Here is a 26,547-nt window from a genome sequence, read left to right on the forward strand (position 1 = left end):
TTAGTTTTTGGTCTCAAGGAATCATATTCTGAAAAAATTATTTTTAGATCTCGACTTTACATTAAATGCTTGGCGGTATATTACGCAGGGAGTTCATGTATCAGCCAATTCGAAAATGAAGAGTTTTAAATGGTTGTCTTTCGTCGAGCTGTCTTAATTAGGAGCTACAAACTTCCATTGTTTCAATCTCTCTCCAATGCAGAATTGCTAAGAGTAATAATGCTTTATTACCCTATGGTTTCCATAGCTTAAATAGGCCATTTTACAGTTCTGTACTAAGTGACCTAGCCTTGGATTGTAAGCGAGGCTGGGGGTGACCTTGTCTTGATACAAACCTCACTGTTTTCCATATGTAGATCATGCTGTTCTTATGCTAACTAGTTTGCATTTACACATCAAAAGCAGTGAGGTCTGTATCAAAACAGGGTCACTCTCAGCCTCGCTTCCAATACAAGACCAGGTCACTAAGCACACAACTGTAAAAGAGCCTACTATTATGATATTTCAAGGCAGTCTTCGGTACAATCATCCTCGGAGACCCAGGGGCAGTCAGTCCAAGACGGGCGAAATTCGTCGCGCCATTTCGCCCGCCCCCGACTGACTGGCCCTGGGTCTCCGAGGATGCGATACAATGTTCGCTGCACACAAACACATTTTGAAGTTTCCTCGGCAGCCGGAATCTCTCTTCATTCTTCGCGGCAAAGCTTTCTTTTTCTACAGGCAAATTATGAAATGTTGCATCACTTTCTTTGTCTCTTTCGGATCTGTTATTATAGTCTGGAACGAATAGGATGGCACCGCGGAAAAAGAAATACATCCATATGTGACTAATGACTACGTTTGAGATTCGTGCTCATTTTGTTGGACGGTATGACGTCATGAAAAAGCGGCCAGGCTACTAAGTACTATTGAAAATGGCGGCGTTCCGTTTGCATTTTGGACAGGAATTTCGTGCGGATCGGATGCATTTCAGAAGCTGAAACAATAGTAAGTTACTCAACTTAGCGTTTACTTTTTATTGGTGGTTTAAAAAATACACGATTTTGAGTGACCTCCTTCAAGGAAAAAAATGTTTCAATAGACCATTTTACGGTGGTGTGCTTGGTGACCTTTCCTTGGATTGGAAACGAGGCTGGGGTGACCTTGTTTTGATACAAACCTCACTGCTTTTCATATGCAAATGCAAAAACTAGTTAACATAAGAACGGCATGATCTACATATGAAAAGCAGTGAAGTTGTATCAAAACAAGGTCACCCAGCCTCGCTTACGATCCAAGGCCAGGTCACTTAGCACACAACTATAAAATCGGCTATTACCGGAGCTTACACTAGAAATATGCATTGATATGGTTGGTTGGTTGGTTGGTTGGTTGGTTGGTTGGTTGGTTGGTTGGTTGGTAAGTAATCTTAATTTATCCACGGTAAAAATTTGACCAGGTTTCCAAAAACATAGGATTAAAATACCAAGTTTAATTACAATACCAAAAACCTAAACCCTAAATAATTCACATTATACTGATTACACTAAAACCTGTTTTCTATGAATGCCGTGCCTCTAATTGGTGATATCACTGAGTGATCATTTAACAATGCTCGAATTTTTTTTGTTTAAGTTCCTTGATCATCATGGACGACAAAAGACTACCAAAGAATTTGCGAACACTACGGCAGTTAACGTTGGAGACAAAACAGTCAATGTGATGAGACGAACCACCTGCGCAACCTGTTAAAGACGGTAGATGGCAACCTTCTAGCGATCATTGTTAGTTTTGCTAAACTAAGGCTAAACTAAAGCCTGATGGCGGCAGATCGCTAACATAAGTAAGATAATGACAAAAGGTGAGCGAATTTTTGTTTCTTCCATCGAGAGAACGATTTTCAAAATCTTATGCTTATACCTTTTTCGCATTTGCCTTGTAAATGTTTGTCTACCCGTACTGTATATACGACAAAGGAGAAGGTGATAATATTTTCACATAATGTGAATGGCTCTTTTACTGGATTGAAACAGGGGTGTAATACGTAGTGTTTAAAGTGGCAAAATGACAAGTAATGATCTTCGTAATCGGAGCAGAAAGCTAATAACATTGGACGCAGTCAAGACCGAACAATCAGGGGGTTTTTTTATTTCAAGTTGATTTCAAGTTGAAATTAATTTCTTTGCACTAGCACTGATTGCAACCTCAAATATCGACGTTCTTCTTTGATTAAACGCCTCTCGATTAAGCGATCTCCTTTGAACTAAATTAGCGTTTCCTTGGCGACTTAAAACTGACTGGCCCAAACATTATCTCCGACGGGAAGAGAACTCATTACCTTCCTTCAGTTAAGTCAGTCGGATGCTCTACCCACGAAGAAAATAACATTACCGAGCTCTTCATTTATTGATCAAATACTTCCCCATAAAGCCAGTGATTTTTTTACTAGTGACATATACATAGGTGTAAGAAAAGGCAGACGATTTAACGTCCAGTGAAAACGGACAAACACAAGTGTAAGTGTAGGAAAAGGAAGAGTTTTGATCTTGCAGTTATACTTTGGATAAATCTTAATTTAGGTGCGCTCCGTCAATCAATGGCCGACATTGTATATGAGAACATGAGCCGCTGAAATCCGAAGATGTCCGAGGTCTCAACCGTCGAAGTGCCTGCGAAGTTGGCTAGACTGAGTTCAGCTTCGCAGGCACGTCGCTGTGTCTTACGTCTTGCCAGCGATAAAAATATCTAATGAGAAGGCATTCGGTGAGACAACAGTGGTAAAATTTCCACCTACCGATTTATTGACCTGATTAACAGGTTTAATCGCAGTCAGTTGGCCAAATTACACGGTTACAATTTGTCGGCCGATTCCTTTTTCTGTTGGTGTAGCGTGGAGTAAAAACCAGCGTGACTGAAAATATCTGTCAGCACTGCCACAGGGTGTGGTAAATCAGGCCCATTTTGGTCCTCTCACTCATTTTCTTTGTAAAATTGGCCCAAGTCGGCCCTATTAATCGGCCGTACGTGTTAATTAGCCTTTATGCTTCCGCTCTGATGTTTATGCTTATGTAGCAAGCGAAAACCAGCGCTGATCAATGAAAAGAAGTTCGAAATGCTGCTTTGCTCCACGTTCATTGCGGATGTTGAAAAGTCAAAGACGTAAAATCTGAAATAACTTTTCTCAACCGATGCGTGGCAAAACCAAAACCAATTTTGACAGCCTGTTCGCACGCATTCTCCCGCGCTTGGCGCCGGTTGTGTGTGTATTTGCTTCGAGTTCTGATTAGTTCATTGCACTGTTTACATCTCTCATGATTGGCCACAAAAATTACTTTGGTTTGGTTTTACGACACTCAAATGAAGACCGCTCTGCTGTTGGTTCTACTTTGAACCCGGGTTTGAACGACAACAACAAAAAATTACATCTCGCGCGGCTGCCTTATTATTCCACGTGATGCTTTTTAAACTCATTAATACATGATAAGGTAAAGACAAAAAAAATTGGAAAAATTATGAACCGTGAAATTTTGAGTGTTTTTGAGGGTGTTCGACAAACTCCTCTTTCGCTTATTATGACCACACATCCATGAACGCTCCCGCCAGCGCTGATTTCAGTAGTATGTACAAAGGACATGTTTGGTTGTCACGAGTAAAATGAGTAACTATAACCTAGCTCGCCGCGAGTCTTCGAGCAGCTCTTCAGTGAAAGCCTGTTCCGAGACTTTTAGTCGCGGGCTTGGTTCAAGGCACCCTTATTACGCATGCGTTTTCAGTGTGCTGAATGTTTTCAAAAATTGTTTACAATAACGTTTCAATAGCTTATTATTATTATTATTATTATTATTATTATTATTATTATTATTATTATTATTATTATTATTATTATTATTATTATTATTATTATTATAGCATACAAATAGCTTATTTCGAATTGGGTGAGGAGTATATAGGGTCGGTTATTAAGACAGTTTAATACGGTGTTTAACAAAACCACGTTCTAAACCATTTTCAATTTTGCACACAGTCATATCTAAACATTGTCTGCTGCTTCTTAGAATAAACTACTTTTCAACAGATTTGGAGGCCCACTGATTGTCTTAAGCCGCGGCCTAAGTTAGACTCTGTTTAAATAACTGGCCCATAGTCAGGCGCGTAGGAGGGGGGGTTCGAGGGGTTCGAACGAACCCCCTTTGAAGATTAGTAATGGCGGAAGAAAAACTTTTAAATAAAGTTCCTGGGGTCGAAATACATCAACCAAAGGAAAATAGAGATATAAACCCGTTCTTTAGGCCTTATGTCTTATCCTCAGTAAAAATAAAAATTGTCAAGAACCCTTGGAGTTTCAAAATTTTAATGACGTTTCATTTTTGCGGTAAAACCGCGTCCGCCCGAAAAAGCCATAGAAAAGCATGCTTTGCGATACGTTTTGTTCTCTGAATGCGGCATTGTTCTAAAAGGAGATTCACTTCAAACTTAACAGTTCAAGCCTTGTTGAGTTTCACGCGCAATTACGTACAGGTTCGCCTGAGAATTCCCACCACAAAAGCGGTAAGTCAACGATACACGTTTTTGATATGCCTGTCAATCTTGACGAGATAGTCAATTTGTTCGAAGGCTTACACCCGAGAATGATGCAGTTTACCAGTTTGGTGTATGACTATCAGCAGATCGAATAGCTATCAGAACTTGACAGGGCGCGGAATGTACATTGAACTTTCTTGTTTAAGTTGAAACGATTATGCCGTCGAAATGATGTATATAGCTTTTAAAAAAAATGCTGTTGTAAAAACAAGTTGTGATTTGCCTAAAATGGGTCTCAAAATGCAGGAAATGAGGTTTCTGGGAACCTAGATTTTCAAAAATTTCCGGGGGAGCATGCCCCCGGACCCCCCCTAGTAACAGCGCCTCTGGCGCTCAGCAAGATTTCAGGGGGGCTCAACGCACACCCCTATCGAGACCTTACCTACGCGCATGATAGTGTTTAAATGTGCTATTTTTTCGATTTTCTTGCCTTTTGCTTCAGAAAAAAATGTTCACGTCTTAGCAATTCCTCTGAAGCAATTATATGATAACAATAAGTGTGCTAGACTATCCACACTTTTCGTAATTCCACAGATGTTTCTGGTGGTGGTGTCTCTCTTATGGATTTCAATCTGTGTCTCGCATCCAGTGAAGAAAGGTCACCGTAAGTTATTTGCATCTAATTTCCTCCCCCTAAAGAATCTTTTTAAATGATTTTCGCTCGCCTTGTATCGTTTGAGCTCCCTTTATGATTTTGACAAAATTATTACTGTCTTCTTTGACCAGTTATTTTTGCACTTCTTCCTCTCTTGGAAGCGTGAGGGGTGTTAAACTAATCCAACTGTTATATTTCTCAGACAAACACCCACCAGTGTTTGATGGAACGGTAAAAACAATACCAGATACCTTGAAAAACGACACAGTGATGGATGAAATTGAAGAAGCTAACGAAGGTAAGTAACGGTTAAAAAAAAAAGGCTTTTTCTGTCTGTCCTCATTAAAATAGATTAACGGGTTAGTTTGTAAAGAAACTGTGGTGCTGTGTCGGTGAGAGAGTGAAAACGAATCTTAATTTGCTTTGTTGTTGCTGTTGTTTTTTGTTTGTTTTTTTTTACAATTATAACTGTCCAAATTCTCGCGCGTTGATTGGCTCATAGCTATTGTATATAAGAGTACAGACAATAAAAATGACGTCAAATGTAACGCGCGCCCTGAAAGCAAAGCCAATTCCGCTCGCACATTTTCCATTTTATCGTAAAAAACAAATCGAAGACACTTTTCTATGGTCTATACTCTTATAGACCATAAAATGACACCATGAAATGTCCACGAGCCGCACTTGCCTGCAGCTCTGCGCTCGTGGTTCCACTTGAGATCGAGTTTTGAACATTTTTTAAAGTCATTTTATGGTCTTTAAGAGCATAGACCAATAGAAAACTGCCGTCGATTTTTTATTTAACAATTGAGTTGATAAGGCAATTTTGCCACTGTAGAGATACTCGAAAGCTAACGTTTCTAGTGCTGGCCCTTCGCCAGAGCACATCAAGAAATTATGGGCTGTGTTTGGTTTATATAGTGAGCAGTGGAGCTGCGCTATTGGTGGAAACATGGGAACGTCATTGAAAAACAAAAAGAGAATCGAACAAAAAGCGTTCGTTGATAATATGTGATTGACTGCCGGTTTGGAAGATGATTTTTTCTGTACATTTTTGCGGCTTTCTGTTTTATCTTGATGAGAGAAATGCCGCAGATTGCCATGCGTTTGTGAGAATGATTACGAGTGAGTCAGTTAAAGTGTCGAGCGACTGGTTTGATTGCAGCTTTGTCATTCCTTCAAGGTCTCGAAGATGTTCGCGAAAGTGGTCGCCTAGTCTCCAGCCTGGCTCACCAATCCATACCTTTTTGCATGAAGTGCATTTTGTGTAATAGATAACATTAGCCAGGTGGTGTCAAATTTATGTTATTTGTTTCAGTATGGGAAAAAAGAGGCAAACTCTTTGAAACGGACATCGTACTCACTCCTCAAGACACTCAAGAGAGAGGAGTTGACACCAGTCAAACGGGAGATGCGAGGGGCGCTGAAGTTATAGTCGAGAGTATTGCAGATAAAAGAAAAGGAATACGCACGCGCAGAAATATCTGGCCATCCAGAATCATCCCTGTGACGGCAACAGCAAATATGGGTAGGCATGTGACAAGGGATTTATATAATTGATATCTGAGATATTATCCTTCCCCACGGTGGATTACGCGGAAATTTGGAATTTGCGGTGTGCACTGCGCTCAGAGCTGAGATCTCTATAGCAATGTTTTGATGCGAATTTGGCAGAAATTTTAATATGCAGTTAAGTTAAATGTGATTTCAAATCACTCGTGTAAACACAATGTTAATTTTCAAAGCGATTCGGCGATTTAAGTGTCATTTGTTACGATTAGAGTCTGATAGCGCATGCAATGCAAACAAAGAACACCTCTAAGTTCACTTCGGGATCCTTCACGGCCGCCTTAACGCACACAGCGCATGCGGGTTTGCTCTCATCGTAACAAAATCGTGATGAACTCGCGGTGAAACCGCGGTGGAGTTAGCCATAAGTTTTCACCAGCATTTTGACCTCGGTCTTAGATTCACCGCAAAAATCGCAATCCCTTGTATGAGAAGCACACACAAAATGCTGCTTATGTCACGGTCAGTGTCATGTTTGACTTGCGCTTGTTTATTTGTGAAATCTGAGCACAAATACGACTGAAAAAAGCTCAGGTACAAGCATAAGAAAACTGTGAGGGAACAAGTATCCTTTACTTCTTGTGCTTATTGATTTTTCAGGGGTGCTCAATTTTTTTCATAGCCGGTTAAATAACCAAAGCCCAAAAACTCATCAGCACTATGCGTGCTTTAGGGAATACCCATATTTGTTCCCAGTACTCGAGATATCTTTATGGACAGCGATTGAACGGCGCGGATCTGGGTACGAGATCAGCTTTAGACAAACAACTGGTCGCATCGTCGCATTCATTGACAAGAATTTCATTGTATGTTGATTTTTCTTCTTCCTCTTTCAGGTGATGCTCGTCCAAATATTCTGGCAGCAATAAAGGAGTTACAAGAGGTTTCATGCGTTCGGTTCAAAGACAAAGACGATGGGGACAAACATTGGATTAGGTTTGTCAAGAAACAGGGGTAAGAGTAACGCATTTGGTGCATTTCAAGCCACTTTTTCTTTTTTTTCTTAATTTCAATGTTGTAATAATCAAAGAAACAAGTAAACAATTGTTGTTGTTGTTGTTTTTTTTTTAATTTGCTGCCAGAATTCAGTGTTCGTAGCACTGTTTCCGGCGGTAGGAATCGGTGGCTAAGTTAAGCTTGTCGTTTCAAAAGCGATACAATTAAGGTTAGACTGAACGTTGTTTGACCGCGTTGCGATCAAAAAGTCGTACTCGCTGAGACTTCTAGCAAAGTGTCCAATCCAATCCATTTTTAAAGCATTGGCCTCTAAGACAGTAGAAAGCATTTTCTTATATCAGTGATATCAGTTTTTCAAAACAGTTGAAGTAAAAGTGAATTAAGTTTAATGGTTGATTTCTATCCATTTTTTGCGTTCGAGCTAATAAATTTATTAAAACAAAATTAACGAATTTCCCTAAAAGGGGCTAATAGGGACTTTAAGAAACCACAACGGCAACGCAAACGAAAACGTCGCTTGAAAATATAAGTTCGCGTTACTTGTACTGCTTCGCGATTATTCCAATTCGTTCAACTTGTACAATGTGGCTGAACTATCCGGTAAGAGAACAGGTGGAAACGGCGTTCAAGTTGAGACAGAGATTGGAAAATTTACCGTCATGTGCTCACGTTCTCCACAAAGCCTTGAATTTAGTCATTTCACGTTATGATTTGGCCGAGCACGGTGGAGAAATGTACCAAAATTCATAACGCACGTGCAGGGCCTTTGTTTTTCTCATTATATCCTATTGTTTTGTGACGTTCTTGTTGCTGCCGCCGTAGTAGCTTCTTAAACTCCCTAATACCTCCTAAACATCGCTTGCCACTATGTTTCCTACTTAGCCAAGTCTGAAAGATGAACCAAGTGTTACGTAGTTATTTTTTCCTGTGTTTAGATGCTCGTCACATGTTGGACGAGAGTATTATGTTCCCGGAGCGCAGGAGATCTCCATAGGCCCAGGATGCAACTCTAAAGAGATTATTCTACACGAGATCCTGCATGCTCTCGGTTTTTGGCACGAGCAATCCCGCACTGATCGTGACAACTATCTGGCCGTGTTGTGGGAGAACATCAAAACAGGTAGAGGATGATTTGTGTTTTAGAAACTCAGTAGTTTTGAGATTCATGATCTGAGATGCTGGCTATGATACGATTATGACTGGCCATCGTCTCGTTGAGTCTCAGTGCGTTAACACTTATTTCCATATCTCAAACTGACATAGGACACCTTATGCGGTTTACAAAATGTCGTATTCCTTATCGTCATTGTCCTAATGTACACGAGATGAGAAAGTCAATTTTTTAAGCAGAGAACTGAGTGAATAGAACCCCAGCTAGGCTAGGAACATCATTTTGGGGCTAAGCACCGATCTACAGTATTCAGAGTTAAAAGCACTGATTCGAAAACGGTTAGCTATCGTCTATTGTGTTGGGTAACTCTATATAAATATGTTAAAAAGTACAAATCCTCAGCAGCAGAAAAGAAGCAGACGACTCTGGTTCGAGGATTACATTATTCTGCTTTTTTCTTCTTTTCCTGTTAAGTTTGAAATAAGTTTCACTTCAGTTCAAAAACTCATTCATAATTCATAAGCCCATTGACCTATCAAATGGTTGATAATACATCACGTGCAGTGACTTTATATCGATAAACCTCCTCCTTATTAGTATGCGGTGTTTTAGCAGCTGATAAAACACTCCTCATTAGTATGCGGTGTTTTTCTCGTATTCTAATTTCCAACGTTCACAAAACCATAATTGTTATGAACTCTATTGGCACGCGCTTTTCCAGGAATGTTTTTGAAGCCGTTCAAAAAACTCGCAGCACGTGTTTTAACGGGTTTTAGACCAGATAAAACATTTCTGCTCGCTTTTAAAACGTTACGTAATTTTAAGTGAATGTCCAAGGTCAGTTCGTAAATCAGTGTAGAGGCGTTGCTGCTGACTGGCTACCTTTGGGTTAGCTTTTCATGTTACGCTAACGCCAAATAGCCTAATAACTACTTTATAAGTTGCGTCTATAATCCCACTCGACTCCCTATATGCCCTGGCATATCGTGCATATTTCGTGTCCAAGGGTATACAGGGTGTGCTTAGGCATACACGAGAGAGTCGTATACACGTGTTGCAGGTTTTAGTACTTTTATTACGATAAGAGATACCTGGTTTTCACTAGACATAAGCATTAGCACAAACTCCGCTTTAGGGAGTGAGAACACCTGCGATATAAACAGAAGCATAAGCACAAGAAAAACGGACACGTTAATTTTTCTTATGCTTATACTTATGTCGCAGTTTTCACAAATGAGAACTGGGGCGACAAAAGCACACGGCAGTCAACCGCTTCATCCGCCATTTTGTTTGACATCTAGGGGAGCTGGTATCGAGAATTCCAGTAAGAAATGGTTTTCTGTCCATGCGTCTGTCCTTATGCTTATGTAGCTAGTGTTCTTACTTGCTTATCTTTATGCTTATGTTTATGTCCAAGTGAAAACCAGCCTTAACCGAGCACTAATTGGAGATACTATCAAGATCGAATAGGGATTTGGAAATGCTGGTTTTTGAGAAGATGGGAAAACCTGAGTACCCGGAGAAAAACCTCTCGGCGGAAAGACGAGAATTAACAAAAAAAAAAACTCAACCCACATATGACGCCGCTGTATTTAACTTTTACAAATGTCAATAATATTGTTGGTGTTGTCGTTGTTTAGGTCAAGAGAAAAACTTCAATAAGTACCCAGCATCTGAAGTAGACTACGCGGGAGGAATGTACGACTTTAAGAGTATCATGCATTATGGGAACTTTGCATTCTCCAAAAACAGGAAAAAGACCATGGTGGCCCTCAAGGATCCCAGCCTGCAATTGGGCACTTTGAAACTCAGTAAAACGGACATCCTTCAATTGAACAAAATCTACGACTGCAAAAGTAAGCATTTTCTTTGGAAATGTTTCAATAAATTCTTGCTTTTTTTCGTAGGGTCAATTCAGCAAAACTTTTTCACTTGCGGTTTACGAGCTGGTTCGTTGGTTTTATGTACGGAGTAATATTTCAAACATGAGGAGGAGTGTTTTATCCAATATCGGTTGAAAAATCGAGGCTAGGTGTTTGGAAATCGGATGCCTAAAACCCTCTTCTTTCTTTCCTCTAATTTTTTTTCCGAAAAACTCAACATGTTTTCTATGTTTTCCTTTTCTCGTGTTTTCGTTTGTTTGTTTGTTTGTTTTTTGTAATCTTTTAAGTATTCTAATCTTTTCTTTCCTTTTCGCTCTAAAATGATACTGTAGTGTAATTATTTGATGCAGTTTTTGTAACTGTAGTGTAATAGTAGTGGTTTAATAACTGTACTGCAATGTAATTATAAAAAAACTAATTAATAAAAGAAACACTCTTCCAAGTGCTTGGAGTCATGCACATTCGAAGAACAAGTTCACAATATTGTCTGATAATTAAGATCAAATTTCCAAACCTCTATCGCGGTATTTGCTTTTCATGAACCATTAATAAGTTTGCGAACACAAAAAGAAAATTTCAAAATCGAGTCAATGGTGGTCATTAAAGACTTCTAAATTGTATCAATTGGACTCGTTTTCTGCAAGGAGGTGTAATAACAAGGGACCAGATTATTGATTGCAAATTTAAACGAGCCCCTGGTAGCAGAGGCCATTGATTATGTAATTATCCGATATTTGTCATACTTTTCACTCGAAATGCTGCCAAGAAGTAAATTGCAATGTTCAAATTAGCAATATAAATACATTCGTAAGCGCTTTTTGGTTAGTTTCTTTATCCAATTAACAACTGTTTTAAAGGTATCTTTTATCAGATCATATTTCATTAGCGTAATAATTAAATTCGTGGGCGAATTTTAAACGTTCTTTTTTACTTTCGATATGTCAAACGAATAAAAGCATTGTGATCATCATTGCCATCTTCCTTTTCCTCATGAAGGAACCTGTTCTAGATCCTCAGAACTGTTCTATAAAGCAACGAAAACCTCTACTGTATTTACTTCCCCAAATAATCTTTCTCTGATTTTAATTCGTGAATGCGCGCATGCGCAATGAACGAGTTATCGTTGTGTGGGGAAATTGTCACTCGCTGGATCGCTCAGCCGTAAACTTTATATTGATTTAGTCGGAACTTATCAAAATAATAAATTATTGATTAGTCTACGTTTAGCGCATGTATTCACCATTAGCCACCATTACGGGACAAAAAACAAGGACGTTAAATCAACGTAAGAGAAACACTAGTAGGTGTATTGTCTGCTAAATCCTTCCATTTACGGAAACTAAGGGGCAACTTTCCTTTCAGGACGGATATTGTTCAAAAGTTCGACTTTGATTAGCGTCCAGATGCTCTTTTGGCTCGTGTCGTTGGGGAGGAAACAGCAACTATAGCAAGATATGAAAGCTTCTTCCGATGTTATAAAACGTTGACCGAAGCCGTCGTTTGAACGTAGAAAGGAATATTACCATGCTGAAAACAGGAAGATTTAGATCACGTGCTAGGCAACCCAAATCCTTTACATGTATCAAGTTTCATTCGGCAACATTACGACGCGAGGAAAAATTGAGGTTCTTGGAAGAAAAACTGGACGCTTTCTTTTTTTTTGTCGATTGGCAACCACGTAAAACCACCAAAAGAACGTACACGTCCACCTTTGCGTTGCTTCGTGTATCGAAAACAATCAGATAGCGTGTGTAAGTTAATTGTTTTGCGCGTTAAGCAAATAACTTTATACATATAAATGCATTCCCGCAATGCGGCATGGCATCCACGAAGTCTTGTAGTGTAGTTTGATGCGGGTACAGCTTTACGGTTACCGCTATTCACTTCTCCATTCACGAGTTGGCTCACAGGAGCCTTTGATTATGAACAATTGTTTTCAACCAACCGTGCGATTTTACCGTACGCTTAGTTTCTCTTTGCCGTTCATGAATGATTGTATGTTTACTAGCTCGCTTCTATCTCTCAAACAGGTCCCGAAGGAGAGTGGAGTAGTTGGACGGATTGGGGTCCCTGTGACCGGAGGTGTACTGTGATTCGCGAACGATTCTGTACAGCTAAGAACAGATCAAAATGTCCAGGGGTAGACGCTGACGGAATACAGACTCAGAAGAAACGCTGCGATACTGAGGAGTGTAACGGTACGTCCTCCATTGAGCATGTACCATTTGTACCATTTCTGAGCTTAGGAAATATCCCATAAAACGTTTGGTTTGTTCTCCATCGTTTTTAGGGTTGTTTAAGTCGGACTGAAATTATGATCGAGATTGAACACAAGGAGAACTTTGAATTTCAAATCAGCTACATGTTTAAGGCTCACGTTTAACTACAAGTAGTCCCTTATTTTCGTTAGTGATAGTGAGGAGACGCCATACGAAAAATATTCATTTTTTTTTCTTTTTCGCTCTTGGTATCCATAAAGAAAATTTGGAGTAACCATGCATTTTTCAGAGATAATAAAGCTTCAATTTGGAAAAAAAAACGCCATACATTGCTTTTTATTTTACTGTTCAGTATTTCTTATAATTATTGCTTCATTATCTGTAAGAAAATGCTTGGTTACCCCCAATTGTCTTTTTGGATTCCAATAGCCCTTGCTAAGGTCTGCTTTTCTCACATAGTTATGAACCATTGCCACTTCTCTATAAGTAGGCACCGTCCTTAAAACCATACTTTTACTGTTTATAGGTTTGTTGTGTGAGAGCACGAGTTTAACAAACAGGTTATACGAGCTTCTGTTTGCCATGTGAAACACCTCAAAAAGACTCAAACGATGCATTCATTTGAATTGAGAGGTTAACGTTTGTGGTTTGGTTCCAGTTCCATTGAATGGTCACTGGGGTAGGTGGGCTGCGTGGAACGCCTGCAGTACGTCCTGCGGTAAAGGCTATCAGACAAGGTCCCGGATGTGCAATGACCCTCCCCCTCAGTTTGGTGGTGATATATGTGAAGGGTTGCTTGTCGAAGTTCAGATGTGTAAAGGCAAAAGGCCCAAATGCAAGAAAGCTCGTACAAGATCACGAATTAAGTGAGTTATGCGCATTCTGAGGTAAAGATTGAAACAAATGATGGATCAGAGAATTAACTCTGCAGTGTTTGTTGAAGTGCAAAGTGAACCCATGAATATCTCATTGAGCGTTAGCCCTGGTAAGGAAATGGGAAATCGCACAAGGCAAAGAAAAATTTGACCTCCGATTCGTCGGGAATCGAAATTCGAAATTCATGGGTTCATTTTAGTACTTTAACATACACTGCTGAGTTATTTCTCTCATCCATCATTTGTGTTCTTAGTGTTAGGGGCGCAACATTCATTTGTACCCTTCAAAGATTGAAAGAGACTAGTAAGGTATTTTTCAGGGTCTGCATGGGAATGAATGATCCTCAGCTTTCAGTTGAAGGTAAACCATTCAGTCTCAGCTATCAGCTAAAATTTAAGCTATGTTTCAGCTATCAGTTTATTATAACGGATCTCAACCTGATTTTTACTGCTCACATGTTTTTGTAGTTTTTTTGTATCGCATCAGCACTGTCTTCTCAGTAGCCGAACAGTGTCGAGAGTCATCTAGAACCCCCGAGTGATTCCAATCTCTTTCGAGACTTTACGAACAGTGCTCATCATCTTCTGACAACCTATTATTCTCCACTAGCATTAACTAAACAGTTATTGGAAAGTTTATTTGCAAGTAAACTGATTCAAACTTCACTCAGGTAAAATGTACACATCTTGGCTAACAGTCTTCCCAGCGTTTTTCAGCTATCAGTTAACAGTGGCCCACCATTTCTCAGCTGAAAATTAAAATTTTGGCCAGTTCAGAGAAATCGGTTAACCCCATGCAGACTCTCTTGTTAGGCTCTTATCACATTTTTCCTTCCACCGAAGAATACCCTAAGGTACCTAGATTATCACCATCAAAATGTTCTTTTTGTTGTATCGCCAACATCTGCCATTTAGAGAGATTTGTTGATCTGATTTCCTTAATTGTGCTGTCAGTAATTATCCGGTTGATTTTTAAACTGTTTTTGTTTTGTTTTTTTGACCAGGAAAATAGTCCCAAAAAACAAGAACGTGAAAAACAAGGAAGAGGAACGTTCATTACTATAGGAATTATTATACTTTTTTTAGATAAAATGATACACTTTTAATGATATAAATAAAATAAGCAAATATAACTCGCCCTCGAGCCTAACTGTCCCACACAATCGTATCTTAACCCGGTTTCTGTAGCGTGAAGCAAATAGAAGTATTGCTAGCCTCCCCCCCCCCCCCCCCCCACTCCCCGATGGAATGCCAGTCGATCACGTGGTCCAGGAACCCCCAACATTATGTTCCTGTACTCATTTATACACCTGGGCGGAGAGAGAATGTGCCGAGCAAAGCCCTTGTATAAGGAAACATCAGAGTCATGCAGAGAGCAAGCTAACCTCGAACCACCGTCTCTCCAATCTTCCGACCTTCAGATCGAAAGTCCGACACGATTAGTCTCCCCCCCTCCTCACTTTTTCTCGCTCCCCCTCCACCTCCCGATTATATACACGCTATACCCACAACACCAGCGGGCCTCCACATAGAAATATTACTGATGCCAGAATATAATTGAAGATAAAGCAGATCTTATCTTCTTGTTTTGAACCCAAGAGTTGACATTATGGACTATCTCTCGTCTTCTCTTAACCTCCTGGTAATAGGCGAGAGTGGGGGATTGAAGGTGCAACGGACTGCCAAAGGTCATTAGGGCTTTTACTACGGTCGCACGATGAACCAAGCTGTTATGGTCAATCCGCCCGCCTTGCAAAGGCTAATTATATAAATAACTAGAGGAATCTCTATAAACCTAGTCGGAACCGCCCTAACACTTTTAATTATTGGTTAGTCTTTACGACTCGGCCCAATACGGAACATATTTTCTCCCAACTAGCCGTCATTATAAAGCCGTAATGTCGTCTCAAAATCGAATTTAGTTTATATAAAAGAAGTTGCTTACTCCTGCAGTGGAGTTCAGCTAAAACCATTGAGAATTGGAGTTATTTCACCTCCAGAATCGAATCATTTTTACAATAAAAATTCAATTTTGGAACCTTCGAACCTTACTGTACATATTGTTGGACTGTCTGTGGATAATATTTGTATGACCATTTACATGGGAGCATTTAAATTTAAGCAACTGAGCAGTATTTTCCTTTGCTACTGTTTGTTTTTCAATATGGCTCTTAAATGAAATTCGGAACTTCTTTAAAAATCCAGTTTTGCTTGAGGACCCTGTTAACTGACTGGTTTAACATTGTAACGGCTTTTTGCCATGACAACGGGGCAATTTAAATGAACGGGCGGTAAACAGGTGTTTATAAAGCGAAACAGCAGGTTGGAGTTAAAACCGGTATCCACGTGGATATTACAAGACGCGGATGGCCGAAACAAAATGATCCTCTTTAGAGACTCTCGACTCTCGGCCGCTGTACGAGTTGTAATTTTTTGCCTTGTTTTGTTGAGTGTCAAGTGGCCGAGTGCCATTTCAGGTTTGTAATTTGTAAAAATTTATATCCTCGGTGCCAACAGCTAGCTCGATAGATAGATAGATAGAATCTTCATTTAAATGTCAATGTATTTAGCTCATATGGACTAATTAGCGACATTAAATAAATCAGTAAGTCTAATTTAACAATACAGTGATAGAGTCCCAAAGAAAACTGTTTTAGTTGAATTGTAAATTCTAATTTACCTGCTATACTTTAAAAATGAATATGTTACAATAAAGTAATAAGACAAGTTAAACATACGCAAGCTCATGTACAAAATAATGTTATATTTAGATTTGCGCTATTGGCTGTACAGGGTACGGCAGTTGCTGATAGTAAAAGAGATGCAATTTTCTCATTTTGTTTCTAATCAAAGCGCTCTGTGAGCGAACTCGTGAATTGAGCAGGTGAATGAAATGATATTTCGGATTGCTCGAGGGCTTGTGCGGTTCATCAAATTGAGATTGGCAAAATCCCTAACATCCTCTTTTTCGGCGGTCGAGTGATCACCGCCAATACTTGACACCGTGGTTGGTGGAGTAGCTGGCTAGCGTTTCTACCAACTCCGTTTGATCGTTTACGACATATTTTACCCCAGCTTTAAGATAAACTAAATAAAATTAACGCACAACACGCATTCCGCAACACCACGCATTCCTTTGGGTTATCGTGAAAACAACAAATCTTGCGTGGCGTTGCAATAATGAAAAAAAAAACGTGTAAATAACGAAGCACAAAGTGAGTAATTTACTACGTTTCTGAATCGGAGTATTCCAGTTTTTCAGGGTTTGTAATAGTTTATTTAGGGGGTGCTCTCAACAAAAAGAGTGACCCAACAGGGCGCACACCATTGTCTCCCGAGACTGAAGGATGCCCACTACTACTACTACTTAGGAAATGAGACGTTTGTTGCTTTTATACAATAGAGACCTTAAGATTGAGAACAACAGTGTTAAATACCATCAATCTATACAGAACTGTAGACAGTAATGGCTTTTGCACAGAGAGTACTGGATGGTTGTTTCCACAAGACCCTTGAATACAAAAGTTGATTACAAAAGTAGAACACTATTTAGTTTTCACCTCAGATTTACCTGTTCACAGGCGAGCAAAATACAACTGGAAAGAGACAATTGATTCCAGCAGAGGAGCAAGACGACGCAGTCTTAAACAGCATCGAAGGATTGAGCACTGGTTTGCTTCAGTCTTGCGCTGAATCTTTTGTATAGCATAGCATAGCACAGCATAGACTGAGCATAGAATAGGATAGGATAGCACAGAATAGCATAACATAGCATAGCATAAAATAGCATAGAATAGAATAGGATAGCATAGCACAGAATAGGATAACATAGCATAGCATAAAATAGCATAGAATAGAATAGGATAGCATAGCATAGAATGACATAGAATAGAATAGAATAGAATAGCATAGCCTAGAATAGAATAGCATAGAATAAGATAGAATAGGATAGCATAGCCTAGAACAGAATAACATAGCATAGAATAGGATAGCATATAATAGAATAGAATAGAATAGCATAGCATGGAATAGAATAGTACAACATAGAATAGAATAGAATAACATAGCATAGAATAGGATAGCATAGCCTAGAATAGAATAGGATAGCATATCATAGCATAGAATAGAACAGAACAGAATAACGAGCACTCCCCCTGGTCGTTTAACTGCCAAAAGGTTTCTCGTCAAGTTGCATATCTGTGGTATGGGCATGCACACAATTGGCAGCTGAAGTGGGTCTCCGCTTTATTAATATTTAAGATAAGGTGGCTGTAACAGTAACCGAGAAGATGGAAAAGCCGAACGGAATTATGGGCTTTATTATTCGAAGCTGCTTCACGTTAATCCTACATGCTAAGTAGTTTAAAAGCCATGAACACTGACCAAGGCGGATTAAACTTAAGTTTTCATCCATACCAAGAATGACCACTTGAGTTTAGAAATCTGAGCAAGGTGGTTATGGAACTCTCAAAAGCTTTTACTCCCAGATAGAGTTTGATTAAAAAAAGTGTGTGAGATCTGAGCTATCATAAGCAATCTCGTTTAATTCAAATGTTGCAGCTGTGAAAGACCAACTATACGAGGGAGACATCGTGTTGTCCGATGAAGACAAGGAGAAGGTAGATCAGCGAGAGGAAGGTGACGCAGACGGGCCGGGGATGCAGGGATATATGATCAAAAGAAACGCAATTAGAAACAGACAGATGTTGTGGAAAACACGAGTGATACCCTACAGAATATCTCCAGCTCTGTGTAAGTATTAACGAATAATAGGGACTTTAAGCAGCGACGACGACGACGACGACGTCAATGGCAACGAGAACGTCAGAAAACAATAGTTTTAATCAGCAAAACACTGGCTCTGCACGTGCGTTATAAACTTTGGTACATCTTTTTGCCATCTTCTGCAGAACAACGATGTGAAATGACCACATTCAAGGTTTTATGGAGAATGCCGGAACGCATGATCTTTAATTTTCCTTTCTCTTTCTGAACTTTAAGGCCTTCCCTATGACGTTAACTCCTGGATAGTTCGGTCACATTACACAAACTAAATGAGTAGAAATCATCGCGAACTTATTCAGAAATAGACTGCAAGCAGTCCCTTTCTGGATAGTCGGGAGGTCGCGCGAAATAGCCGAGCGCGAAAAAACTGGAGCGAACGAGCGGAGGGGTGAGCACACCCTCTCGACCAACCAGAAAGGGACTGCTCGCAGTCTAATTCAGAAAACGCGAATGCAATTTTTGTCCCGTTTTCGTTGGCGTCGTCGTCGTCTCTACTTAAGGTCCTTAACAAAGTATCGACAACATCTTTATGTAGCACAGTCCGACCTGATGTTGGCGTGTGAAGCTCAACTGCAAGATCAACGAACACAGCCTGAATACAACAGTCATGAAACTGCAGAGAGGCAGAATATATGAGCGAGCTGTACTGCTCAGTCCCATATTGCACTGGCACAGTCCCACACTTGAATCAACAGTTTGGAATAAAGACCTACACAATTAAAATCGAATCTAACATGTTAAAGTCATGCCCAAAAACCCAATGATTTTTCTCCTTAAATCGGAGGAAAATATATCTTCCTCACCAATTGCTTCTCTGTGATAAAGATATTTCCAGGAAATTTTGCTGACTGCGGGAGCTCAAAGATACAGGAAAAGTTAGTATTCGAGCTACAAACAACGTTTTAGGGATTTAGCTGCAATTCAGCGCCACATCTTCAAAAATGTATTTTAGGCATGAATTTGTAGGATTTTGTTAGACTTTTTACATAATAAGAGGTCTACCCAGTTTCTGAATGCTGTTCGGTATGATAGACATCACAAGGTGTCCCCTAACCTTAATTCTCACTAAAACACACATAATTCTGTCAAACACGAAGTCATATGAAAAAGGCCTGTTTTATATGAAGTACCCAAATTCAGGGTTAGGCGCATTTCTGGACATTAGTGGGAAATGGAGAAGGAAATGGACTACAGGAACACGCATTCTTTACTGTCGTTACACGCTTTGGACGTAAGTAACTGTAGTTTTATTAATGAACTTTACAGATCGCACCAGGAGTGTCATCATGGCGGCCATCAAGGAGTTTCATAAGCACACATGTTTACGCTTCAAACCTCGCAACAAACAACGACACTGGATTCAATTTGTGAAGAGATTTGGGTAAGAGATTGTGCAAGGATCTACCAAGGAATGTCTTTATTAAGCCATGTCTATTTTCCTAAGCCTCGTGGGTGAATAAAATCAATTATTAAAAAGTGGATAATTGTATAATGAAATTCAAGGGATTTGATTGGCTTAGCGGCCTTGGTATATAAGCCATTATACCCTGCCCGAGAAATAGCGACCATTAAATGGTCTCCTGTACGTTCTTGCAAATGGAATTAAATCAACAAAATCTAACAATATTTCTTGCCGGATTGTTTTTAATAAAACAATTATTCCACTCGCGCTTGTTGGATGTGATATGATTATAGCCAACTCGGCGTTACACGCTTCGTTGGCTATCTATAATCTATATTCAATGTGCGCTCGTGGAATAATCGTGGAATAATTGTTAAATCCAAACGAACAAGGTCCTGACAAAAAAGTCTTCACACGTGGTATTGCATAAAGCTGTTCGCAGTTTTCAGATTGAGAGATTTCAGGCAATAAATGGGACAACGGACACACTTTTATTTAAGCCCTCCGATCAGATGCGCTGGAATTGCATGCGGGAACGAAAACGTGACTTTTGCGTTCCTCCAATAAGTTTTGAGGGTCTCCATGCCGGGGTGAACTGATAGCTGAGAAGTGGCCAAAATTTTAACTATCTGCTGAGAAATGGGTTTTTTAACTGATAGCTGGGAAAAGTTAAGAAAACTGTTAGTTAAGAAAGCTAAACTTTCGTCTGAGTATAGTGATAATTTGTAAATAACTTGCTAACTGAACAATAATAATAATAATAATAGTAGAACCCCGCTAACTCGAACCCCTATAACTCGAACAACCCCGCTAACTCGAACAGAGTCTCAATTCCCTTGGATTTGAACTGACTTTTCAGTCATTTTTACCCGGATAACTCGAACCCCGATAACTCGAAAACCCCGCTAACTCGAACAGATTTTCGCTTCCCATGACCAAAGTTTACCCCGATAACTCGAATTTCTGGTTCTTATAACTCGACAAGAAGGCCAATTGACATATCCCATTAGCTTTTCTTATTGTGTGATCGAACTCTAACACTAGAACCAGCCTTTCTTACGAGAAATCTTCAAAGAGCCACCATGCACTAATTTCCTTTAAAAAAGGAAAATCTCTAAATGACATGCTTGTCAGAGCAAAAATATAAAGAGGTTACACATAAGAAATGTTTCCATTGTTAGAAGTCGTGCAGGCCTGTCACCCCTTGCTATCTCCCACCAGAAGTGCTGAAAATCAATAAACTTTTAATTATTAACCTAAAAAATTGAATATTTTAATCGACCCCGATAACTCGAAACCCCGCTAACTCGAACAGATTTTCTTTTCCCTTCAGAGTTCGAGTTAGCGGGGTTCTACTGTAATAATAATAATAATAATAATAATAATAATAATAATAATAATAATAATTGTATTACTTCTAGAGCGCTATTTGCAAAGACAGATCAACGGTGCTTTACAATCAAAGTCTCTAGGATTTGTAAAAGTACTAAAATGGAAAATGGTAGTACTGATAATACCAATTAAACGTACAACCCTTGATGAATACTAATATCAAAATCTCTAATACTAATATTTAATGAATAAATACTAATAACTACTTAATACTAATAAATATAAACTAATATTTACACAGTATACTAATATACTGTGTAGCTAATGCCTGGAGAATAAACTGCCAACGAAAATGACTCGAAGCTCCTCACAGGTTGTTTCTTAGGTCGTGCGGTCGTCAGAAGGTGATAAGCAGTGTTCGACTGAAAAGCCTCGAAAGAGATTGGAATCACAGTTTTAGGTCCTGACTCTATTTGAAAATTGGTGACTAGCACCGTATGAACTGCAGTTACATATGTATCATTTTGACTACGGTGCAAAGGTTTAACGTTAGTGGAATCTGTGACCGAAGTAATCAATCTCGTACGTTTGCTGGCACGGTTTTTTTTCCTGCCCACGGTCTACCAAACTAAGATTTCAAAGAAGCCATGGAAAGTTCTTTTTTTTTTCTTTGTGTTATCAGTTCCATCTCCTAAAATTCACTAACTTTTTTTGGATATAAATTTTTCTTAGCTGTTGGTCGTCTGTGGGCCAGCAATACTCCTCCCGAGGCCCACAGCTCCTGTCAGTAGGTCCCGGATGTGACAGGAAAGGCATCATAATGCACGAGCTCATGCACGCAGTTGGATTTTGGCACGAACAATCACGCACGGATCGTAACAAATACATAGAGGTTCTATGGGAAAATGTTGGCAAGGGTGAGTACTTTCCAGGGCTAACCTATGATCTGGTATCCTGATCAAACTGCCCGCGGAATTCGAAATAAAATGAAAAAAAAAAAAACAGCGTATGAATTATCTCGAAGATTCTTCGCGGCTACCACTATGAAGCACTTGATTAATAGTCTTTCAGTGAGTGTGATAAGTGGGAAAGAAGTGAAAAAACCTGAAACCGTAATGCGACGGAACTACTTTTCCCTCCCTTATTTTAAATCTTTTTAAATCAGTATGATAACGCGCTTGTTATTGAGAATGATGTGTTAATCAGTGAGTGACACAGGCATACTCGGATAAAGGAATTCCGAGTGCTCCTATCAGAAGTCGAACCTAAGACCTTCCGATTACTAGTACGGATGCTCTACCACTGAGCTACAGGAGACTCGTGGGACCATGTACGTAGTATATGGTAGTATGTACTACAGTAAGTATCGAAGGCCAGGAGATTGCTAGTGCTTGCGATATAGGTCCTTACGGTCAATCAATCAGACTCGTCTGCCTGTCCATCTGTCCGTCCGTCCGTCCGTCAATCATCTCAGGGCAACATTTAAAAAAAAGTTTTCATTTGACTTTCCACGCTGACATTGGCTGAGGGAATCTCCATAGCATTCGTTTCTAACATGCTTCTTGCTCCTTAATCTAAAACAAACGAGTGTTGGCAAAGCGTTTGACAGTGGCTGAACTTCCTTCTCTTGCACAGAAAACGAGTGTCTTATCCATGTGGGTAACGTTTTGCCCTGTATGTTCTTTTCCCAGGTCAAGCACACAATTTCAACAAGTACTCACATGGCAAGCTCGACTATCTTGGCGCCATTTACGACTTTCGGAGCTTGATGCATTATGGAAGCCATGCGTTTTCCAAGAATGGCAAGCGAACGATAAAAGCCATCAAACAACCTAACGTGCAGTTTGGCCAGCGGAGGGGCTTTAGTGACACAGACATACAGCAACTGAACGCGCTGTACGACTGTAAAAGTAAGTAAAACTGGGGTTTTGTTAATCATAGTTCACATGTGCGACGAAAGTCAAAAGGCAATGAAAGTGCAAGCAAAAGCGCAACGACAGACGCAAAGTGCAAACGTAAACGAAAACGCAAAAGCAAGCCCAAAGTTAGTCCAAACGAAGGTGCAAACACAAGCACAAAAATTAACGTAAATGAGAGCGCGAACGCAACGCACGCACAAGCCCAAACGTAACCCACACGCAAAGCAAGTCCAAACGAAGGTGAAAACGCAAACGGATGCACAAACGCAACGAAAGCGCAAATGTGAGCGCATGCCCATGCAGACGTTCGCTCAGGCAAAAGCGCAACTAGATACGCAAATACAACGCAAAAGCATTCGTAGCCGCACGAAAAAGCAAAAGTTCGCGTTCCCTTTCCTTGTATGCATTTGAATTTTCATTAGTTTCTCATATGATCCTTGCGCATGAGCAATTGTTTTGCTCTTGCATCTGCAAAGTTTGGAACAGAATGCATTGCGCTGCTCACTAAATTGCAAATTTTTTATCATTGCAAATACAAACAGCTGACAGGTATAAAGGCTGGAGTTCGTGGACAAAGTTTGGTCCATGCGACGATAAATGTCAGAAAATACGTCAGAGATTCTGCATGTCACGTGATCGAACGCAGTGTCCAGGGGCGGGTCTATACGGAATTCAAAAACAGGGAAAAACGTGTACGCTTCTAGAATGTTACGGTAGGCCGTTTTTCTTTCTTTCTTGTTTAGTATTCAGTCAGTATAAGAGAAATGCTAACTTAAACTCATCTTAAATACCATTTTGTCTACTTTCGTTACTGCGCATACGTTCTGCGCATCTCAAGATACTCGGGTTTCCCATGACTGGTGCCTACTAATACAGGGATACTTTTACGCGGTTTAAGACTATGCGGAGAAAGCAGAACTTAGCAAGCGCTATTGGTTTCAAAAGAGAAAACTGGGGTAACCATGCATTGTTCAGAGATAATAAAGCTTTAATTTGGGGAAAAAATGTCATACACTGCTTTGTATTTCAGCACTTTTTAAAATTATTGTTGCTTAATTACCTCTAAAATATATGGTCACCCCCGATTTCCTTTTTGGATTGCACTAGCAATTGCTAAGATCTGCTTTTCCCACATAGTCATAAATTGCCCAAAAATACCTCTGTATTAGTATACCGTCCTTAAGCGCGCTCAACGATTCGTCTTACTAAACTATCATTTTGCGGAGAGCATGTACCGGCTGGGCTGAGTAGTGAGCGGGAACGTTCAAGAAGCAAGAAGCAACGTTGCATTAGAGCTTTAATCAGGTATTTAAGCCCGTGACTTGTTTTGTCAAAAAGCATCAGGTATATAAAATTTCAAGAGCATTTCAAGGTTGAATTTAGAGGGTAGTATCTCTGCACTTCTGTTGCACCGATTTATTCATTCTTTTATCCGCCTTTCAAATGTATGAATTCCATACATTTCACTTCCAAAAATATAACAGCACAATTTTTCACTGGGAGCTAATTTGTTCAGAAAGTGGGGTCTACTTAAGCTCTATTATTAGTAACAATAGAACGGTTTTTAATTGAGTGACGAATATAATTTCGTATTTGCTTTGGTTTTGCTTTCACGCTTCGTTCTTTAACTGGTTAGAAAAATTCGCGCCACTTTTTCAACCAATGAAAAGCAAGACGAAAACCAATCGTGCCTCGCTCGCACGCGCGTTTTCCCTCGCTTGACACCGGCAGTTACATACATTTGCTTCGAATTCTGATTGGTTCATTGCACTGTTTGCGTCTGCTGTGATTGGTCAGAGTTATTGCTTTGTTTTTGGTTTTACGGCACTCAATTGAAAAACGCTCTATTTTCCTCCAGTTTTAAGATAATTATAAGATATCACTACTGAATGATAACTGCAAGCTTTCCCCACGTTTTATAGCCGTCGAATTTAATCCGATAAAGTTACGACCCAAAGCTTCTACAGGTGAGGACGCCCACAATAACAACGGAGCCTTATGTTTTTTAGTTCCAGTACATGGTCACTGGGGTCGCTGGTCATCCTGGTCTTCCTGTGGTGTAATTAGTGGCTTAACTGTCCCGCAAACCAGATCGAGACTGTGTGACGATCCACCCCCAAAATATGGCGGGAAGAGTTGCCGAGGAAGGAGTGTGCAGACTAGACAGTGCATAAATCGTAACAGTTAGTTTTACCCTTCATAAAGCGTTGAAAAAGTGGTATTGAGCATGGGCTATAGGAAACATGGATTTCGACTAGATAAAGATTACATTTATTTCAAATAAAGTTGAATTACTCACAATGAAGTAGTTTTTTGTCTTTTCTGGTCGCTTCTCCTCATTTATTTCTTTTAAAATAGCCCTTACAACGCGCCATTATTATTCAGGACTACATCGCAAGCATTTGTTAGTCTTGGTAACCGAGCGTCCTCCTCAAATCCAAGGCGCGGCCGCAGAGCGCGCGAGCGTTATCAAATCCATGTTTCCCATAGCCCATGTATTGACTGGCGCCTTTCCTAAGGCGTTTTGTAAAAAAAATTTCTCCCTACCGGCAATAAAATAGCTCCTTTGTTTTTCAGAATTTCACGTCAATCGCCAAGCCTTCCACTTTTAAAGTATATTCTCAATAGGAAGCTACCTAGGTTTAAGCAAAACCAAAATGATTCTTTTTGTATTTTTCTTCAATTTGGTCCAGTCTGCATGTTGATCGTTTATATAGTGTTACATGTCACTTTGTTTAATACTCATTAGAATTAATTTAAATATTAAATATGCTATCAAACTGTTTTATTGCTGCAGACCCTGCCGTACACCTAATCAGGTGCTCCCACTGATTCGCCTCAGAAATTCGGATTTAGTTGTAAATTAAGGAAACTGAGCTAGTAACTGAGACCGGTTGGTCATTTTTTTTTTTTTTTCAGGCTGGTCAACTGTTTTGAATATGACATGATAGATAGCCAAGGAAGCGCGAAGCGCCGAGTTGTCTGTAATCATCTCATATCCAACAAGCGTGAGTGGAATAACTGTACGTTTTATTAAAAACGATCGAGAAATATTGCTATCTTACTGAAAAGAAATACTGCTATTCTGCTGGTTTCGCTTGGCAAGAACAATCAAGACAATTTATTGGTCGCTATTTCTCGGGCATGGTGTAGTGGCTCATATAACATGGCCTCTAGGCCAATCAAATTTCTGGAATTTGCATTATATAATGATCCAGTTTTTAATAAAAGGAGATATACGGAATTATCAATGATGTGAATTATGGATGAAACCAAACCGTTTACTATTACCTCAGTCACTAGGTCTTATTAGTAACAAAACAAATTACAATATTTATTA

At 39.7% G+C, this 26,547-nt stretch overlaps 2 protein-coding genes across 4 annotated transcripts; both read left to right on the forward strand.

Moving 5' to 3' along the window:
• Nucleotides 1-610: 610 nt before the first annotated feature.
• LOC146460998 (blastula protease 10-like) lies at nucleotides 611-14,911 on the forward strand. Of its 3 annotated transcripts, none has more exons than XM_085087463.1 (11): nucleotides 611-987; nucleotides 1,615-1,840; nucleotides 5,003-5,164; nucleotides 5,358-5,453; nucleotides 6,474-6,683; nucleotides 7,561-7,678; nucleotides 8,617-8,801; nucleotides 10,433-10,648; nucleotides 12,706-12,873; nucleotides 13,553-13,760; nucleotides 14,774-14,911. In XM_085087463.1, exons 2-11 carry the CDS (start codon nucleotides 1,831-1,833, stop codon nucleotides 14,832-14,834), a joined length of 1,434 nt encoding a protein of 477 aa, XP_084943589.1. In that variant the 5' UTR covers nucleotides 611-987; nucleotides 1,615-1,830; the 3' UTR covers nucleotides 14,835-14,911. The 3 variants fall into 3 exon arrangements, with proteins under 3 accessions (XP_084943589.1, XP_084943591.1, XP_084943590.1); XM_085087465.1 differs by having other exon boundaries at nucleotides 612-987; nucleotides 5,095-5,164; XM_085087464.1 differs by lacking the exon at nucleotides 611-987 and having other exon boundaries at nucleotides 1,383-1,840.
• A 752-nt stretch (nucleotides 14,912-15,663) lies between these two features.
• On the forward strand, nucleotides 15,664-25,548 carry LOC146460999 (zinc metalloproteinase nas-13-like). Its single transcript, XM_085087467.1, has 8 exons — nucleotides 15,664-16,246; nucleotides 17,351-17,440; nucleotides 18,330-18,521; nucleotides 19,821-19,935; nucleotides 22,021-22,205; nucleotides 22,980-23,198; nucleotides 23,750-23,920; nucleotides 25,217-25,548. The coding sequence occupies exons 1-8, from the start codon at nucleotides 16,150-16,152 to the stop codon at nucleotides 25,393-25,395; spliced, it is 1,248 nt and encodes a 415-aa protein (XP_084943593.1). The 5' UTR covers nucleotides 15,664-16,149; the 3' UTR covers nucleotides 25,396-25,548.
• The last annotated feature ends 999 nt before the right edge of the window (nucleotides 25,549-26,547 follow it).

The sequence above is a fragment of the Pavona decussata genome, unplaced genomic scaffold (genome assembly GCF_977016875.1).
Source record: "Pavona decussata unplaced genomic scaffold, jaPavDecu1.1 SCAFFOLD_202, whole genome shotgun sequence".
Taxonomy (NCBI): Eukaryota; Metazoa; Cnidaria; class Anthozoa; order Scleractinia; family Agariciidae; genus Pavona; species Pavona decussata.